Here is a 20,727-nt window from a genome sequence, read left to right on the forward strand (position 1 = left end):
CATGTCTGATGATGACACTGATGACCGCAGCGACTAAAATAGTTATCTACATATTAAGTCTCGGGGCACCCAGACTGTAACGCACGCTAGCGACATATACCATAAAAAACAGAATCACAAAAATAAACCAGTTTCTTTACTTAACCTCTTATAAATAAAAGATGTTGAAACAAGCGACACACTTAGTAGCGAATTCTGCTTGTTTAAAGTGGTCGGAACACAGAAATGTCACACACAGTAGAAGAGAAGATGGTCGTCGCGAACATCTTTCATACACTCTCCACACTTGACTTAGTATTACTTCAGAAGATATAAAGAACACACATTGCAGGATATTAAGTACACTCCACAAAAATGGCTTCAGTTTCAGATTGCTGTCATTTTTAAGTTTTAATCCCGGTAATCTAAGGTTTTGAAAGAATCCCAGAGTCATAACCTACTTGTTTCTTTTAAGTAAATTGAGTTTAAACAAAATAAAATTAGTTATTTATTAATGTTTAAATTCTGAACACGCACACAGGACATCGTTTTTACTTTGCCAGTCTCTTTCAAGTAAAAAAAAAGAAGAAAGAACACAAAATCATTTCCAGTCGTCAGCGAATGACCATAAACCTTGCATAACCATCCTCATTTCTCTGTTGATGTACATGTCTAAAGTGAGCTGATTTGCTGTTGTTTGATGTTGGAAACTGTCTGTTGTTGGTCTCAAGACTAGCATGTTTATCTGGTTCATGCAGAAACGAGTCAATATTCTCTCAGAAGCGAAGCTAAGTGGTCTGGCAGACCACTGCACATTCTAAAAACACTCCTAACCGGGACCACTGGAAACTTTTTCTACATCTCGAACCATGATGAAGATTTACAACTGTTTTAATGAAGTGTGGGGGTGGTGTGGGCGATGCAGGAGAAAAGCAGGTGGCAAGGACCTTGGCAAGGGTGGGGAGAAAGAGATGGCGACAGCCTGCTAGGAACAGCAGCTCTTGTCCGCGTGAAACTCCTGGAAACACGGGAAGAGACACAAGGGGACCTGACACTCGGGACACCAGAAGCGAGTCTGCTTTCTTGTGTTGCGTAGTTCTTTGGGTGAGACGCCCACCTGCCGTGCCCTGACGAAGCACACCTTACAGTTGCGGTACGGCTGCTGTCTGCCAGGCGTTGGAGGAATAGGGAAAGGGGAGTGGAACCCCACCAGCGTCCCTAGAAGCACAAACAACAACCACAGCGATATTGAACAGTTCAAGCATTGTCATGTTCCAAAGCATAAGCTTAAGGTTTGAAATGCATGGTCCTGAATGCTTTTTGCACACTGTCCACTTGACAGACATGTATGTACATAATGGATTATGTTCCAATGCTAAGTTCCCATTTGTCCAGTCTCAAAGGAGAAGACATACATCATCAGCTCTGAAAACTCGTAATAATCAATATGTACATACATCGTTTACAAACAGCATCCCATTCGTAAGAGCGTGAGTAAAAGGTGGTGGTAGTGGTGGGTGGGGTGGGAGTAAGAGAGACAGGGAAGAGGGAATACGTTGTCTAAAAAAAAAAAAACCTCCTTACAACCATTCGAAACCATTAATTATTGGTGTATGGTATTTATTAGGAAACTTGCAAGTCGGTATTTTCCTGTGTTTTGTTTTTCGACTGACCATAAAACTACTAATTATTTAAACAACAAATTTACATCTGCATCATACACACACGGATTTGCCATAAACGATCGTTTATTTCCCTGATATAAGCCATCTGCACTTCATTGCAAGGGCTGAAAAATTCCTTTTGTTCTGCATCATTTTTTCGATTCAAGTCCTTGAATATTCACATAAGACAAGTTTTCGAAGAATTTCGAAGTTTCTGAAGATGTTAAACACGTTCTGGAATGATGGTATTGTCAGAGGACACCAGGCAGGATCTGCGCTGGCCTGGAGGAGGGCCTCATCATAGAGTTCTCTTGATGGGTCGCTGAGTCTCTCGTACTACCGCCGATGTCAAGCGCCGAGTGAACGCTTCCACCAGCTTGGCGCCGACATCCACAGGGTGGTTGTGTGTGTGGGACACCTACAGACAGAAACACATCACCAGAAACCTCGGTTCCAAGAGTGAAGCTGTCGATAAATCCCAATTAACAGTGCATCGCAATCCGATCATCTTTTACTTGGGCAGTCATGTGAAGTCTTCAAACGATTTCGGCGAAAGAGAACAATTTAAAAAAAGATCGAGGAACAAGACGTTAACGCCGGCATCATGGTCAAAGAGAAACTTAAACCCTGGCTGGACAGTGCCAATGATACACTGACCATGCTGTACTCACTTTGAACACGCGGTTCTGCTGGTCGAGGACACAACGGAAGCGGCAACCAGAGTAGTACCGCTTGCACTTCCAGGCGGTTCGCTGCGAGGTCAGCGTCTTCTCCCTCCGCAGCTGATAGCCGTCGAGATGGAGGTCGAAATTGCCGCGCGAATTGGGAACGAGAGTGACCTCGTACTCCTCGCTCCGCTTCCAGTCCGTCTGAAAAACTGGAAGCCAACAGCAAGACAAAGTCTGAGAGCCAGTCTTGCTTTTAAGTTTACATCCTTAGGAATAGAATAGCAGGAAAATCAGGGTTAAATTGGTGCTTGAGCTATAAAGCATCTCCATCGCTGCCAAGTCATCGCCTAATCTGGCCACATATTTCTAATTTGCCCGTCTCCTAGTCCGGTCCCTCTGCCATCGCCTACACTGGCCGCAAGTAAAGGAATCCTAGAATGGGTTGGTATCAGGGATGCTTCCAACGCAGGGAAGGAAGGCCTTGGAATATATATATGTTGTGTGTCAACGAGTTCTAACCTCCTACTTGCACCTTGGCCAACTAAAAGAGATTGCTGACTAAAGGTGCATATGGTGACCCAGGTAGTCGCCGCTGAGGGTAGGAGGGGCAGCAGCGGAGGGTCGGTCAGCTGAGACTGTTTTCGCACTGCCACTGCGGAGGAGAGAAAGAGCGCGTTCAGCATCAACGGTGGAGACGCTTCCGTTGCAAAACTCACCGTCTGAGACAGTCTACACATCTTTCTCTAAACGACCGAGTAGGTTGTCACGTATGTGTGTGACATACTCGTTGGAACAATGATATGCAACTGTTGAGAATAATCCATGTTTATCTGCACACACTCATACTGGTATGCAAGAGAGGTAGGTGAGAAATAAGGTGAAAAGGAAGAGGAAAAAAAAAACTGGTGAATGAAACACTGGAATAAATGAAGAACGCGGAAGAGAAGGGTTGCATGACTGGGAGGGGAAAGGAGTTAGTGAATATGTTCCATTTAGTAAAATTTTTTAACCAAAAGAATCCAATCTGCCGTCTTGAGGCACTCTTAATAATTTTCTACATAAAAAAAAAAAAATTCGCCGCAATGCTGGTATGAGTTACTGTTTATTACCTCCCACCAAACTTCAATGCGACTGAACACCAATACACCCTGTAAAATAAACACATTTTCATTACAAGAAAACCCGAAATAATATTTTTCTTTCACTCGTTTCCTTCCTGTCCCTCCACCATCCCCCGTCCCGCAACCTTACAAGTGTTATGGTTATGACAATTTAGATGTACTTTATTAAATAATCTTCACAGACACAAATATTATTTAGTTTCGTGAGTTGTTATTAATGGGTATTAGTCCTGTAGTCTGTGAAGTCCTGAGCCACTCGACAAAGAAATGAACATGATGTGGGCAGCCTCCAATCGTTTTGTTTGCTGAAAGAACGCGCGCTAGTCTGGCTGAGTGAGTTGTTAATCCACCCGTGCTGTGACATGCATAATCAGCGCAGGTGTGTAAACCCAACAAAGACCTCTGACCTACACACGGGCCCAGTAAAGTACATCTACCACTGATTTTTCCATTTTCGACAATGCTATGTTCTAGGCGTTGAGGAGCGATGTCTTAGAAGCAGCTCCTCCCATCACCACCCGTCTACTTTCAGGCCACCGGCCCCTTGGTGCTCTCCAGTGGACTCCTGCTGTCCTTCCTGTGCACGGAGCGCATGTGGCCGCTGAGGTTGTCGGCGCGGAAGAAGATGGCGCCGCACAGCGGGCACGGCATAGGGCGCGACTGGTCGCACTTCCAGCGGTGGCGCTGCAGCGACTGGGCCAGAGGGTACGACCGACCGCACCTGGTGCATCTGAAGGGCTTGTTGTCTCGGGTATCCTTTCCACCCGTATCGGCTGTTGTCAGGGGACCATCCTCCTCCGTGGGACGGTCGTCGGAGCCGCCGTCTGCGTGCCTGCGCTGCGCGGCCTTGCACCGCAACATGTGCTGCTCCAGCGCAACGATGTCCGGCTGGAAATACATGCAGTAGCGGCAATAGTGGCCTGACGGAGCACCCTGGGACACCTGCTGCACAGCGACCAGCTCGGCCTGACCCTGCTCTAGCTCCAAGATGGGGCCGAACAGATACTGACAGGCCTCTGGAGAACAAAACAGACAAGAGGGTCATGAAGCTCGTCCCTAGCTTCCTAGACACAGAAAATTGAAACACTCGTGGAATGTCTTCGTCGTCACTGGATCGAGCCTACTGTTTTTACAAAGTTTGAGAAAGAGAGCAGCTGCAGCCGGTTTGCGACAACACCGAGCAAGGATGAAGGCACATATGCACGACATGGGAAGACATTTTCATTTTCTTTGCTAACATATTAAGGTAAATGTCAACATTCTCCACAGCAACACACTCGACAATTCATAAATATGTAAGGCGGCTCTTTTAGAAATAACACATAATATGGATTAAGCTGTCTTTGAGGTTTCGCCACGATAATTGTTTTATCTGTTAGCATGAAATATGTGGTGGCCTTTGAAAACGGGAGCTTGACGACAAAAGACGCTGACTGCTCACCCACCCACCCACATCTCCCACCACCTCGACCTTTCTTCTATTAATGAAAAAATGGGGTTTCGAAGTATCCTGCAGAGGTCCCGCCATGTTGTGAATGGCGCTCATGTGTTCCTTCACCAAGTCCACGCGATGCGACGTGTAACTGCAGACAGAGCACGTGACTGTCCGGAGCCCCTGGCATTTCCACGTGTGCCGATTGTGGCTCTGCCTGTGTTGGAAGACGCGCCCGCACGTGGAGCACGGGTACACCCGGCGTCCCGCCACCGCGCACGTCCCCCGAAAGGCAGGGCGGCCCAAGACACGGGCCACTGGGCACGAGGGCGGCCCGTTTGCTGAGGGTCCAGAGGGCCTACGAGAGGTCTGTCTGCGCTGTCGGGAACTCAGCCACTTCAGCTCTGTGGACAGACACCAGACGTTGACGGCTCAAGCATCTCAAGACCTCTTCCAGTCTCTGCGAGTATGCATGCTCGTGCGCGCTTAATAGAGAAGACAACAAAGTTTTTTTTTAAACTTGGCATCGATCTTAAATTTGAAGACTTCAACTTATGGACTAAAAGAAATTTTAAGTATTGTACCTAAAGTGCCTTCTCTCCACTCCTATCACTAACACTAGTTGGTGCATCTAGATTCTAAAAACACTGCAGTGTCGAATTTATTCAACAAAACTCGCCCGACGGTCTTAACACAGAGAGAGAGATACTGAAGGTTATATATTGGTGGACGATTCCTAATAATGAGTCAAACCCGACAGAGAACAGTTTCAAGACAAATCGTGTGCTGCCACGTACTTCTCAGTGTACCACCCATCTACATGGAGCATCTATGCAGGGGCGTCAGAACTCTGTCTTGGATCCGTGGCGGAGGCAGGATATGTGGAGTATGCTCTTCCTCTCTGCATCAGTCTATTTACACACCAAAGAGATTCACACCACAAGACACATCAAGCATCGGTGTAATAAGCCAACCTGAGGAACATTCAAACTTTTTATTTGCAGATGAAATGAATTCACATGCAATGACATTACCAAAAATTAAAAAAAATTGGGATTTCGTTTATTAGCGGCACCAGAACAAAGAGCAAAGCACCATCCCTTCTTCATCACACCCAATGCATTACGAAAAAACTCAGATCGTGCACATCTGTAATGCATCCTCCGACATATTTTTTCAGCTCATATTTCTCCCAGCAACCTGTCCTACAGTATGCTTGCCATGCTAGCGGTGGTGTTTGGAAGAAGCACCTGCCCACCCGTGTTTGGCCTTCATATGCTGCTTCAGTTTGTCCAACCGGTAGGACGCGTAAGTGCATTCCGAGCAGGTCCTTGGACGCAACCCCTGGCATTTCCACATGTGCCGACTGCGGCTCTGCGGGTGCTGGAACACCTGGCCACACATGGCACACGGGTATGCGCGACGTCCACCTCTCCTGTCTGGACTGTCACCTGGACCCCAGCTCAGCAGGTCTGATGCTAAGGGAAGATAGTTGGCTGGCGGGACAAAGATGTATTCTGTGGACAGATACCATACCAAGTGTATGCCAGCTGAGCAGCTGCTTCAGGCGCTACAAGGTGCGGAAACGGTAAGACGAACCCACCACTGATGCTTGCTATATCATACCCCAATAAACCACAGCACCCAACAAGAGCTTGTGTTTACGTACTCTGAAACAGGTCACATGCTTAGCTGTAAAGTTAAATCTGAACACGCTTACAGAATTTAGCAGTTGTATTAATCCTAGCCAGTATGCTCGACACTAGAAAGTCGGTGAATTTTATTTATTTCAGAGGCAGTGGATTCACAAGTCGTTTCACTCATTCCGCCACCCTTCACCCCAAACTATTTATCAGCAGTGCGTGCGGAGACGTTTGTACAATATGTATCTCTGGTTCTAATTTTCCTTTGTGTGTGTGTGTGGTTCTTGCTGGTGTCGGTTCTTGCATTATCAAGGACACACAATGCTGCTATTCAAAACGATCAAGAAAAACCGTCACGTCTCTGTCCATCCCCAATCCGTTTCTACCTTTTTTCTGGCGCTCGCTCCCTCCCCCACGCGCGACTACAACTGATCGTCTGTCTCTGACGGCGCCTCGAGATATCGCTCTTGGTAATTTTCCAGCGCAGCGCCCTCTATGCTGTGCACTGTCCTCATGTGGTGCTTCAGCGAGTCCACGCGATGCGAGGCATAGCTGCACACCGTGCAGCCCAGCATCCGCAGGCCCATGCACTTCCACCGGTGCCGATTGCGGCTCTGAGGGTACTGAAACACCCGCCCGCACGTGGGACACGGGTACAGGCGGCGCCCAGGCCCGCTTTGAGGGGCCGCCCTTGCCAGCGCGTCCAGCCGTGGCAACACTCGACTGGCGGCGGAGGCGGGTGTCTGCAGCAAAGACCAGTCCGAGATTATGGGTGGCTCGGTTTTGATGTCAGGTCCAGGTACCTCTGTGGACAGATACCATACTAAGTTGCTGGCTCACTGGGGTCTCTTTATAGGGCAGGTGGACACGTGCAAGATGATGTCCACATTAAAGCATACCATAAGACCTCTCGCACTTCTATAACGCTGTAATACTTATTCCCTCTGAATTCTGTTTAATTAAAATTGAATAGACAAAAATACGCTGACATAAATTTCTTTTTCTTTCATCTTTGAAAAAAAGTTTTGTTTAATGATTCTCTAGGGGACGGGGAGTGGGAGGGAGCTAAGGGAGAAAAGATTAGAAGAAAGAAATGAAAGGCAGATACTTTGAACAGCAACACGACGAAATATGCAATGGAAACCACACGTTTCTCCTCCTTAATTAAATCCACTAGGAAACAACATTCTCCTCTCACATTATTTTCGCACAGCGCTGTGTCTCTCTCTCTCTCACACAGAGGAAAGCGAACAAGCCCAAGTCTAGAAGAATGACGTCATCAACGGCTAAAATAAAATCAAGATAGTTCTGTATAAAAAGAAAATAATAACAAATAATTCCCACCGAGTAGTAATTTCGAATAAAACGCGATATCTCGTCTAAACAAGGCGCTGGAATCAAAAGCTTGTAATTAAAGATTCTTCTGACACGAAATCTTATGTTAATGTTAATTTGAAAATATGAAACGGATTATTTCTCTCGTGGGAGGTAATGTTGCACACCAACATAAAAAAAAAAGAAAGTAGTAGAACAATGAAGAAGCTAAGGCTACGTAGGAAGAAATGAGCCGTACTAAACTCCACAAACCCTATCAAAGAAGAAGCCAAAGCTATGATAACTTTAAAAAAATAAAGCTCAAAACTGAATGAACCTTGTCACGACTGCAACGTCCATGTAACATCTCTAGATGTGCGAGTATCCGACGATTAAGATTGGAAGGGACAAGAGGATGAGGAGGAAGAAAAAAGTGCTTCTTTTAATGCCAGAACGTTTCCCATTTTCGGAATATCAGACTGACGGTTACAAACGAGATGGATTCATGAGCAAGACTACCCAAACCCACACTTCTTCCTTCAGAACTGTAACGGGCACTAGGTCACGTTAGACGAGTCGTCCTCGTTCACTTGACAGTCCACTAGTCCGTGCACCCTCAACATGTGGGCCTTATGGTAGTCCAGGCGGTAGGTGATGCGGCCGCACAGGTCGCACTGTATCTTGCGCAGCCCCAAGCACTTCCACTTGTGACGGTTGAGGCTCTGCACGTGGCGGAACGTGCGCCGGCACGAGGGGCACATCAGCGGGTACGCGCACGCCCTGGCCACCCGCACAGCGCCATCACACTGCAGCAGCTGGAAGGTTCGCTGGAGGGACGACCGGCCGCCCCGCATGCCCGACATAGTCAAGTCTGCAGACAGAAGATGACACGACAGACGTGTGACGCGGCCCTGCCAACACCTTTCATCGCCATCATTCAAATAATTCATCTGCAAAGGACGCTGATCATCCGCCCCTCCATACCTAGTGAAGGCATGCTGAACATATTAAGTTTCACACACAGGGTCAGTGTACAGTCCATGCGCGGTTCCCACCAGCGGGGATGCATTATATGTATACACACACACAGTAAAAGCAGTCTGCAAAGAAACGCCAGTTAGGTATTTTAATCCACTCTTGTAAGCAGCTAAGGAGCGGTCCATCTGTCTTTCCGAAAAAAGCGTATTTTCTTTATTTACAATTTAATAATATGTCTACTTAATATGTATCGACAGTAGATATTCCAGAGATAAATTCCAAGATGAAATAACGCTGTACTTTAACCACTTCCATTAATATTATCTACAGAAGTGTTTTTTCTGAAGTAGAAATGAAGAGAATTTAGAGTGCTCAAAAATCGAAATACACTGTCCCTTTCTTCATATAAAAGTTCATTTCAATGTCTTTACGTGTACAAAGCAGTCTTTCCCTCCAGGAGAACTCGCCCTGATGCCAAAGGGCGGCGTTGGGAAGGAAGGAAGGACAAGCAAACAGTAGTCTGAAGACGGATATAAGTTCCTCAAAGTAAATCAGGCTGACCCGATACGAACAAGCTTTAAGTGTGAGTTGTCCAAGTAGCTATCACAACAAAGTGCACAAAAAGAACTATAACGATGCTTTCATAATTTCTGCACATAAGCAAGTAATAATCGATGAGATAGAAGGATTTCAATATGCACATTCCGAACACCGAAATGAAATACATTGTGAGCGCCACACTCTGGATTCAGGATGACCTAAGATCACTGCAAGCTTTCCAAACAGTGCAATCGACTTACACATTTTGTGAAATTCGTTCCTGCGTACTGATTCTGAAACTTGTTGGAAACAAAACAGGTTGTGTTCTCCAACATAAAGTATGTTTGGTGTGCAAACAATTGGTGTCATAAACAACTGCCGAGTTCCCACCAAAAAAGCAATATTACGCACGTATTACTTTGGGGTTATATTCTTACAGTGGAGGTAAGTCCCTACGCACACAAACTTCAAGAAAGAGCCAGAAAGAGTGAGTGAAGAGAGAGATGTAACGAGCAAAAATATTACCGTGTACATTGATAAGAAAGTAACTAGCAGAAAAGTTCCACTAAAACTTCTATGGAATATTTGTTTTATCTCTTTCTTAAATATCACCAAGCAAACCGAAACCGTAAACTCAGATACTTTAAAAAAATTCTGTGTACAAAAGCTTTATTTTTCATGCAATTCAAAGTACATTTCACACAGAAACATACATACTTTGTTCTATCTAAATGAGCAGCAGCAATATGACTAAAGAACAATGCGTTCGACGCATTACAGTCATGGATTTCGAAAACGGACTCTAAATGTTTTTACAAGATGTCTAATGTCTGCGCTGTTGACACCTCATCTCTGCTAATAAAACCAAGGGACTCCAGGTTACTCTCAATATAATATATAATTACATTCAATAATGTACATCATAGTGTAAGAAAGCGAACGAAGCAAAACGTGTAAAAGCTTTAGGAATCTCATCCCTGGTCATATGGACAACTCGTAGCAGTATCCAGTCTGGAACAAGAACTACTCAGCACTAAGTATGTGGGGTGGATGGGAGAGGCAAGTCCTGGTGCTCCGCTCACGGCTTCTCACTCTTTCGCTGTTAGGAACCGCTCCTTCTCTGGGCACCTGTGGATGTAGACGGCTGTCTTGTACTTAAACTTCTTCCCGCAGTACTTGCAGACGATCTGGTCCCCCATGCCGTGGAAACCTCGCATATGTTCCTTCAGGGCGCACGTCTGACTAAAGCCCCGCCTGCAAATCTGACACATCAGACGGTTCGTCCCGTCGCAGTTTGCCTCGTGGCGCCGGAAGTGGCCGGGTTTGACGTAGCCGGCATTGCACTTCCGGCATACGAACTCGAACAAGGGTGCGACTCCGGGAGAGTGCCTGGGCGCAAGATGGGCCCCGCCACCAGACACCACCTCGGACGACGGAATGGCGAAGGGCGCTTGGTTTGGGGGGTCTCGGAACTGGCTGTGATACTGCCAGACTGCAGATTCGCCGGGCTTGTTGGACGGGGCAGGACGACAAACAGGGAAGCGGCTCAGTGCTGCAAGTAGACACAAATTTGCCCGGGCTCAGGTCGAGTTCTAACTAACGTGACACATTAGGAAACAAAAGCGTGGACAACAGAAAGACATGCAGCAACAACCACCTACCTAACTATACTATGCTCTTTTAAAAAAAAAAAACCAACAAACAAAACTTCGCAACAACAATAAAAGAGCAGGGAGTTTATGGCAGTAGCGAATATTGACAGCAGAGGGGTTAACCTTTTTGGAACAAATGATCGGGATGAAAAGAACAAACACATAGCTAGGGCCGGTTGTGCAACGTGAAAAGTAATCTGCTAAACATGTGAAGAAACCCGAGTGTGTTGATGAACAGTCAGAAAGGTCGCTGACCTTGCTATAAAATATCCTGTGGAATGCACCTACAGCACCGCTTTAAGTTTTCGTCTGTTCGACACCGCCCCCCGGGGTGCTGGTAGGGTTGGCAGTCGTGTGGGTTAAAAGGTGACTCCTGAAGGTGTCTTTGCGCCAGAATACCTGCCCGCACACCTGACAGGCCAGATGGAAGGTTCCCTCGCACTTCCACATATGGCGCTTTAGGCACCATGACCGTGAGAAGCTGGCCCCGCACTTGCGGCAGCTGTTGCTGGACAAGCGCGGCGGGTCGAGGGTCTCCGCTCGCTGCAAGGAGGGCGCTGCGGGCAGTGCGTGCAGCAGGTGGTAGTGCTGCACGTACTTCTCAAACGTGGCGAGCCTGGCGTCGCAGTCCCGGCACCCAATGTCTACAGCCCGTCCATGGGCGTTCCACTCGTGGCTGTGCAGCTCGAAAGACGTTCTGCTGAACGCGCCGCACACCTTGCACATGAGGGCTTGATGGGGAGGCGAGGAGGGGCCCACGTTGTCCAGCAAGTCAAAGGACCGGCACTTGCCCGCCGCCGCGGGCGAGGTCTGCACCAGGTCGCTGAACACGTATGGCAGCATCTCCTGCAACCCGACCTCCTGCAAGACCGCCTGGAAGTGACTGTCCACCGATCCTTCCTGCTCGCCCTCCTGAGCTGAGCGGTGACGCACACGCGCCAAACTATTCGCGGGGGTGCAAGTCTGCTTCTTAGCAAGGCCTACCCCCTCTGTGGCCAGGCCCAGGGGATGGGGAGCCGCCTTGTAGCCGGAGACAGGACGAAAGCTCCCTCTTCCACCAAAGACTGGAAACAAAACAGCAGAGGCAAATGTTGGAGAAGGTGTCACCGTTTGTTTCCATGTTTGGCCTATTCTCCCGCCCCTTTGGTATTTTGGATTAGTAATTTTTTCCACAATTATTCCACGGCGAAAAATGTCTATTTAAAAATTCTAAAAATGTGTGTTCAGTGCAATACTTTCTTGAATACCATCCCTCCTACGGTTCAGAACATTCTCAGAAACAACCCACAACTGTACTTCTTTACTATTTAGGCGCCCCCCTTTCGAGATACCAAACTTTTCGCGTCAACACAAACGTTACTAAGAAGCGTTCCTTAAGCATTTGACATTTTCTAGGCAAGCGCGAGCAACTGACGAGAACTGCCAGTATGCATTACTCTTGAGGCTCTTAATTTAACAAGACCTACTTCATGGTGCCTTCATTTTAAAAAGACCTCGAATACAATGTTTAAAGAAAACCCATGCTCCAGCACGCGCAGTGTACAGTTGAATAGTTGTAGCTTACATGTGTGAAGAACATTTGACCGAAGTGTCCACCCTTTTTCAAAAAAAAGTTGTTGAAACCCGTTAAAATAAAGCAAAATGTACACGGCGCTAATTTAATTGCTTATATGGGGAAAGAATGAAAAAGGATAATGAAGGAGAGGCGGAGGAGAAAGTCAACTAGAAGTACAGGAATGATCAGAAAAGAACAGTGTTAAAGATGCAAGAAAAATGTCTGCTCGCTTATGGGCTTAGGACTGTTTTTAGTGCAGCAACAACAAACAAACAAAGGAAAACTGGTAAAACGTCAATGAAACAGCAGGCGCTTTTATTAAAGTCATCTGTTATACATCATTTGTGATTTGTTATTTTCAGACTCATCAGTCTCAGAGTCAGCTGATAACGACAGAAAGAAACTGTTCAGACACACACTAACGTTGTACATTTCTCAGCAAACTAACACACTCAGACCACTGAAATCAAGAAGACACTTTCAATCAAAATGCACCTCACAAGTAATCAAAAAAATATTGAATTTTTCCTGCCTTGGTTAGGAATGGAAAAAGAACTTTAACATCAAATCAATATTTCAGCTCACGTGACTGAAAGGGATACAACAAACAAGGTGAACGAAGGAGAGAACTTAAAACCTCTAACAGGCACGCTGCGTGTTGAGAGCATTAGCAAGATGTCTACGTGAACATACTGTCAACCAATCACTGGTAAATAATTCCTGTACACAAACCGTGTAGCAAACGCCGTAAAAAGCAGGGTAGGGGGGAGGGGAGGGGAACCGAGTAATTCAAGACCTCAGCTACCACAGTTCGAGATGTGATTCGTTAGCAGTACCCTCGACGGAAAAGCCTGCAGACATCGGAAACAAGTCCATGACTTCGCCCCTAGTCCATGCTTTTCGCGGTTGTGCTTCCGCAGGTTGTCGCTTCGGTTGAACGCTGCGCCACAGAAGTCGCAGGGGAAAATAAAGGCCTGATGTCGAGCTTTCACGTGTCGCCGCAAGTTGCCAGCGGAGCAGAAGACCATCCCGCACTGCGTGCACTGTCTGTCGTCGTTGCCGCTCCTCCCCCTGCCCTCAGCCGTCTCCCCTGCCAGACTGTCGTCGGCATCGTTCGAGATGCTGCCTCTCATTTCCGCTGCCTTCTCCCTCGCAAGCCTCTCGTGATTATCTCCCGCGTGAGCATAGCCCTGCCCCTGTCCGTCACTGCTAGCGTTCCTTTCAATCTTGAGTCTCTGCAGGCTTTCGCCGTGGATGCCAGCCTCCGCCAGCAGGTCAACTGCAGAAGAATCACGATCGTGAGACTAAACACATCCTTGTAAATCTTTTCATCGCCCAAAGCTTCCCCAAAGCTTTTACTGTTCAAACACCTCGCGGGCACAGCCAAAAGCTTTATTACCCTGCCAGCGAAGTCTTTGTACGGCGAAGCCCTTGGTGAAGACTTTGTAGGTTGGAAATGATCTATCGCCACACCCAAGTACGATAAAAAGGTCAGTGTCCACCCAAAACACCCTACAAGAATAGGAAGGCTTTCACGTACGGATGGGGAGGATGGAGGGGCTAAAGGCTGTGCCTAACTATGCTTGACGACGACTACCGCATCTGCTTTAAATGTGGTGCTACGAGTAATGTACAAAGTGAACACACTCGTTGATTTTATTTTCGTACCTCCCCCTAATAGCAATGAACCGAAATTCAAAACGTAACGCTGCGGGATCAAAATAATAAACAGATCCGCTCAAAACAAAACTTAACATCCCCTCCCCCCCAACAATATCTGGTCGAGTAGTCTTTGTATTTCGTGGCAACAATATTGGCCCGGTTAGTCCTTGTCAGCAAAGACCGTTCTTGTTGCTCTCCACTCAGCCTGAGTAGACAGCCCAAAACAGTTTCAACACAATAAAGCAGCAAAAATCGAGCGTGTGCGGGCATATCTAGGGATCAGAAATGCGCGTGTGTGAAGAGCGATCCACCCTATGCTTCTCTCGCACGTGCTTCAGGAGATTGTCGCTGCGGTTGAAGGACGCATTGCAGTAGTCGCACGGGTAGAGGCACACTTGGTGGCACACTCGCAGGTGCCGCTTCAAGTTGTAAGCGTGCTTGAACTTCTTGCTGCACTGGGGGCACCACGCTAGCCTGGGATCTGGGACGGGTGCTGCTCTTTTTCCGTCAACGGAACTTCTTGGGGCCCCCATCCGGGTGGCCCATATAGCCTTCAGTCGCATTCGTCGGACGTCGAGCTCGAAGGCGCGGTAAGGCAGCAGTTCTCTCTGAAGGAACAGTTTGCGTAATTGAGCCGGAAAGGTCCGAGTAGTTGGTCTGTCGTGCTTTCCTTTCTCTTCTATGTATTGCAGCTGCACAGAGAAGCAAGACCTGTTTCATCACATGGTTGTAATCGACTAATGAAAACCTGGGCTGACATCGTTAACCCAATAAAGACCACGAAGGTACGCGGGGCAGTGGGGAGTGGGTAGGGTGTAGGAGAAAAGGGAAGGGGGGGACGTAACACTGACGGCAGGTAAGAGAGATGTGCTGTCCGCGTTAATACTGTAAAACATTTTATAGCTAAAAGATGTGACAAACTGTGCTCTTTTATGACATCAGTCACATAAGTCATAAGTCAACACCAAGGTTAAGACATCCGATGTACTAAACAAGGCTACCACACTCCGCTAAACAACCTGTTTGTGTCTTGCCTCCATCACTACAATCCAACTGTGTAAAATTAAACTTGAAAGTTCTTTTAAAATTCTTTTTAAGTGCCCCTCTCCTTCTACTTTTGCGAACTTCATAAAATGCCAAGAACAGCCTCCTTAAGAACTCTAACAACCTGCTTTTGTAAAGTCGCTTCGTAAGTCTGGCCATTTTGTAACAAATTATACTTGCTGGCGCGCGCGCGCACACACACAAACACACAGCTCGTGGCACGATTGTAACTGGTCCAGTCACTTCTGAATACAAGCAGCACATCTGGTTCACAACCGCAGTTACTGTGTGAACACGATCGTTAAAGTCTGGTGCGAACAGGAATTGTAACTTATGTTTAGTACCCTAGCGTCTTGGGGGCGGGATACCTCTCTTCTTCCCTTCATCCTGCCTCTGGCTCACACTCACGTGTGCTCAGGCATCCGAGAAACGAAACCGTGACGTTCTTTCGACGCCGTGCTTATCCCGCAGGTGCTTGAGAAGGTTGTCGCGGCGGTTGAAGGAGGACTGACAGAAGTCGCAAGGAAAGACGCAGGCCTTGTGACATACCCTGAAGTGGCGCCGCAGGCTGTGCATGTGCTTGAAGCGTATGCCGCACTCGGAGCAATGCGCCGCTGCCAGCATGGCTGCAGCGAGCTGTCCCCCTGCTGCGTCGTAATGTCTTCCTCTTCTTCCTCCAGCAATCTCGCGCACGGCCACCTCGTCCCGCACCCGTGCGTGCGGAAGTCCCCGTGTAGCGAACACACACTCAGACTGGCTGTCCGAGCCCTTCGTCTGATACAGTCGTTCGCTTCGTCTCGTGCATCCCGCCTCGGCGACTGGGGTTGTCTCTCTTGAGAGCTTCAGCCCCGTAGTAGCTGCACACCAAGAACCAAGACGATTAGCCACGTGTACCGACTCCAACTACTAACCAGGTGCGAGTGGCATAGCTGAACTTAAAAATCCAATCAAAAAGTGAGAAAGGATCCACACCAGACCATTCACGAGACCCTATGGGCTAGACACACTTACGTGTAGTAACAACAGATTCACCGCCGTTTGCATCTAATCCACAACAACAAACGTCGGGCGAACCACAGCATGGTGAAGTTTCAATCTTCGCGTGGATGATGATTTCCATCGTGTTAGATTAATGCACCACAAACGCAATATCAGTGAAATGTCGGAAAAATTTTTGAAAATTGTAATACTCTGAAATACGATAGGACTGAACCGTCCTCGACTAGCGTATTTTAAAATTTACATAGGAACAGGCAATGGCTACCACACACTAATCGCCAAACTAATGTTTCTGCTTGGTCAGGATTCTTTGCATAATGGAAGTACCCAGGTGAACATTAAGCTCAGTGAAGTCCGTAGTTATCTTGTGTCATAATTTGATTGTATCTCACAACCCCTTAATAAAATACCGTCTATATCAAAGCTTGTTGATCGGGAAGGTAACTCTTACAGCAAAATACATATACTTTACATGAATTATTACATGAAGTGAGATGCCGTTATACATCAGTCAAAAGTTCATTACCATAGAGTAAGTAAGTCTATACAAGACTTGCGCGATGCCGTGAAACCGCGATGCCGATCTCACGTGAAAGGTGGTTGGGGTGTGGGGTTGTGTGTGGATGTGCACGTTCCTCGATTTACATCAGCGCTAAGATATGACCTGATTAGAAATTAGAGATTTGTTTTTCTGCCAACTCCAAAAACTTTTGGACGGCACCAACTCGTCTGGGCAAAGCAAATTTTGCAGATGAAGACGTATTTTATATGAATCCTTGAGACATGGTTGTTTATCTTAAAGTCCTTTCAGCCTTTAACCTTTCTCTGCAAACTTCTATCAGTACTGGATCGAATAACATGAGACTTTTCGGATCTCTAGGCATGGATGGGATTTGAATTCACTGCGAGAATGTTCATGGAAGATGTTATTACAAACGTTTGCGCAAGTGCTGACTTAAGATGACAAAATGATTTTTATCACGTAATGAAAAAAGTTCTGGAAAGAAAGAAAGGTCGGTTTCAGTGATTTCCTTTATCTGCTGTAGAAATTTTTTTGTTCGCTTTATAGATACAGCGTGTCACTTCATTCATTCTTGCAGAAAGAAGAGAGAGAGAGAAATCGCCTACAACACAATATTATGCATTTCGCTGGCCACAAACGAACACGGTTTTCTATCCAACAGTCAGACTCATTCGTCTTTGTAATGACAGCGGAGACCTGATGGTAGAAGCCATTTTTGAGAGATCTTCCACACTAAGTACAGATTTGCATGTCTTCTACTCGAGGCGAAATAAGAACCATACAACGCAACTCAAGGACATAATTCCCCAACCAACCGGATCCAGTGCCACGTGACACTGTCCCGTTTCTACACCTTCTGAGGAAAGGAAGCCTATTCCGTGGATCTTCTTCAAGTGATTGCGAAGCTTATCCGAACGGGAGAAAGTTCTGCCGCACTGCGAGCACGGCATGAGAAAGAACTCGTGAAACTGGCGGTAGTGTCGCCTGAAGTTTTTCAGCTGCGAAAATGTTTCCCCGCATTGGTTGCACTTCCATCTCCCTTTGTTCGCGTCTATCGCGTCTGTACACAGAGCACTGAGATTCAGATGGGGCTGAGGCGACGGGGCTTCACAGGAGTCGGACGCATAAAACCTTCCATCGACTCCGTGGTAAATTTGCCCTCCTGTCGTCCCGCTTTCTGCTGGAACCATCTTCACACTGGCTGCAGAACAAAAACAAGACTATTACGAAATGTTCCTGCTGACCACATCTGAATCTAGCACGCACTGATCGCACGTGACCGCCTACGTGTATGCGTGCGTGCTTGCGTGGAATGATGCTGTCAAAATAAACATGGGAGAAGATGCCAAGCATGATATGTGATTGCCAAAGGCTGCATCTTAACGCAAAACAAAGAAACCTACGTACAGACACAATGCTAGACTGATTTTCAATACAATACAAAGACGTGCTTCATACATCTCTAGTTGAAGCTAAACCTAAGATAACAAGCCCGTTATTTTTATTTGTACAACCGCGCCATTTTCACAACCTTAAATACTGGGAAATTGTTCAATTTTCTTGAACTTCCTTCAATTAATCTTTCACCAACTACAAGATCACAAAAGCAAGAATTTCGCACAGGAACAGTTTCCTCAGATCTGCGGTTTAATGTCTATCAGATTTTTATGCACAGTGCGCACATGTCTTTGCATAAAGTCACTCCTGTGAAATCCTTTTCCACAGACACAGCAGCGATAAGCGAAATACGTTGAATGTGTATTGAGATGTCGCCGCAGGTTGTAGGTGTACCTGAAGAATTTGTTGCACACCGGGCAAACGCATGGGGTCATCTTTGCCATACCACAGGCTCCTTCGGCATTTCTTGCAAAAGAAACCCGTCTTTCACTCCCAACACAGATGCATCGTCGTGGAACGCGGTCCCATACCCTGCTTCTCCGAGAGAAGCAGCACCTAGGCTTCTTCTTTCCTTCTCGGATTTTAAGCGTCCGTGTCTACTGGAAGGTGCGGGGAGATCGCGCAGAGTCAAGTGGCGAGCCAGCTTGTGTTGCGCGAGATCGTCAAGGGAAGTAAACGTCGCTTGACAGTAAGCGCACGAGAAGGCACTCCGCTTGGCTCCCCCTTCCTCGCTCTGCCACCCTCCGCCGGAACACAAAGCAGTTTTGCTGTCCTGACCTACGAGAGAAATATGTAGCTCAGTCACTGACCACTGACATTATGGGCTCTAAATCACATCACAATAATCACAACCCACAGGATAATTCTCTCGCTGTGATGGACATACGGATGCAGAAGTGCACAAGGACCTTCACGAAATGTGACGCCGGGTGTCAAGTAATGTAGTACGTGCGTTTAAAGAACTGAGTGTGTGTGTGTTGTTGTGGAAGAAAGGTAGGGACTGCAGTTTTAACACAGACTATTAAGGCGTGCAAAGTAGAAGGTTGGGGAGAATCAAACACACACACACATATCTCGTATGTCCTTTTTTAACGCAACTGAATGCATAGTGGTCCACGATCTCTAGCCAGAAAAAGACGGTCAACCCGTGTTCTACTCTAACTGAAGTCACTGCTCTCGTTTAAGAACTCAAGGAAACCAACTCTTAACGACAGCCACAGCTCCAACTGTCTTAGTTCTCAGGCTCTTAGACGACACTTTAACACCCGCTTCATTTCCCCACCTGTTTGCCGAGTTTATGCCCATTACGAAGATGACTGGACAGTGCGTCTTTACGGTAGAATTTCCTGGAACAGAGATGACACTCGTGGCTGAACTGCGAGTAGTCGAGGTGCATGCGCCTGTGACGTCTACACACGCTGATGTCGCTGAAGACCATGCAGCAGACGTCACAGACTAGGTTTCTATCAGCAGTGCTCAACACTTTCCAGTTTCCACAGTGCGCCCGTGTCGGCCATCTGGCCTCCAGCTGCGAGCTGCTGGCCTCGGCGCAAGAGGAAAGCAAGGCCCCGGCCATTGTCTGACCACTGGTTTCAAAGGCAGACAAGTCTGACACACCCGTATCGCTATACACGGAGGAGAGAACGGTCGGGTTACTCTCGGCCCGAGACAGCGTCTTAATGGCGTTTTGGGACTCACGCTCTATGTTCTGGTCGACCAGTTTCCTCGAAAACGCATGTGGCCGCCCAAGATGCTTGCCGTCTGTTCCCAAGAATGCATGAGAGGCCGGAATTTCTACGCTGGACAGTCCATAAACACTACACCCAACACCTGCGCATAAGAACAGAGGAACAGGTCTCAATGTTTCATCAGCCATCAAAGCAGGTGATTTTTCCATCTTTACTCAACGATATTCTGACCACTTTTAGAAACATTCCTCTAGTTCAGAAACTTTCCTATGTATCGATCTCCTGTCTCTATTATGTCGAGACTTATCGACTACTGTGATACGGAATTTGAGCGTTATGTATCTGCGTGTTCAGAAGAATCAGGTACATCGAAATATTTGTCTAATTACAGGCAACAGTAAAGGGGGCCGATCTAGTGCTGCATGTGCAAAGGCCAAATTCTATGCGGACGAGCAGATAAGCAGCAGCCTGAGAACTGTCCAACCACGAAGAAACTCAGTAACCACAGAGACAAATCATCTGGAGCGGAGCAGGTCTTCGGAGAACTCTTCCAGTGGAAAGACTTGAGGTGACCCTCTACCAGCACAATGTCACCCATAACTAACCCGCAACACGTGGCGCCCATTCTGCACGAGAAAGTACGCTCGCGATTTTTTCATTTTATACGAACCAAAAGGAAATATCCATTTTACTTGTCAGGCGACAAACTGGTTGAAAACTTGTAAACCGATCTGATAACTTTACACCGAAGGAATGATACTGATGGCGATAGGCTTTCCTACGTTACTTTCAATGCTGGTAATGCACAAGCACATCAGAACACATCATCACGCATGTATTAAACACGTTCTCGAGAAGCAGTCGATG

The 20,727-nt window shown here is 47.0% G+C and overlaps 1 protein-coding gene across 13 annotated transcripts in view; it reads right to left on the reverse strand.

Moving 5' to 3' along the window:
* Window positions 1-20,727, reverse strand: part of LOC112563529 (zinc finger protein MSN2-like) — a 60,497-nt gene that overhangs the window by 12,025 nt on the left and 27,745 nt on the right. For 2 of the 13 annotated variants that reach the window (XM_025237479.1, XM_025237480.1), the window contains exons 4-5: window positions 19,455-20,002; window positions 12,845-14,900 (exon numbers count right to left, since the gene is read on the reverse strand). The exons of 2 other annotated variants lie outside the window; for them this stretch is intronic. In XM_025237479.1, coding sequence (XP_025093264.1) covers window positions 14,481-14,900; window positions 19,455-20,002 — 968 coding nt within the window. In that variant the 3' untranslated portion in view covers window positions 12,845-14,480. Of the gene's footprint in view, window positions 1-1,523; window positions 2,062-2,314; window positions 2,521-3,127; window positions 4,449-10,752; window positions 10,892-11,246; window positions 12,056-12,844; window positions 14,901-15,849; window positions 16,110-17,741; window positions 17,976-18,672; window positions 18,950-19,454; window positions 20,003-20,727 lie in introns of those variants that run through there. 9 more of the 13 variants (XM_025237492.1, XM_025237481.1, XM_025237482.1 and 6 more) reach the window with 9 other exon arrangements.

Source organism: Pomacea canaliculata, linkage group LG5 (genome assembly GCF_003073045.1).
Source record: "Pomacea canaliculata isolate SZHN2017 linkage group LG5, ASM307304v1, whole genome shotgun sequence".
NCBI classification, from domain to species: domain Eukaryota; kingdom Metazoa; phylum Mollusca; class Gastropoda; order Architaenioglossa; family Ampullariidae; genus Pomacea; species Pomacea canaliculata.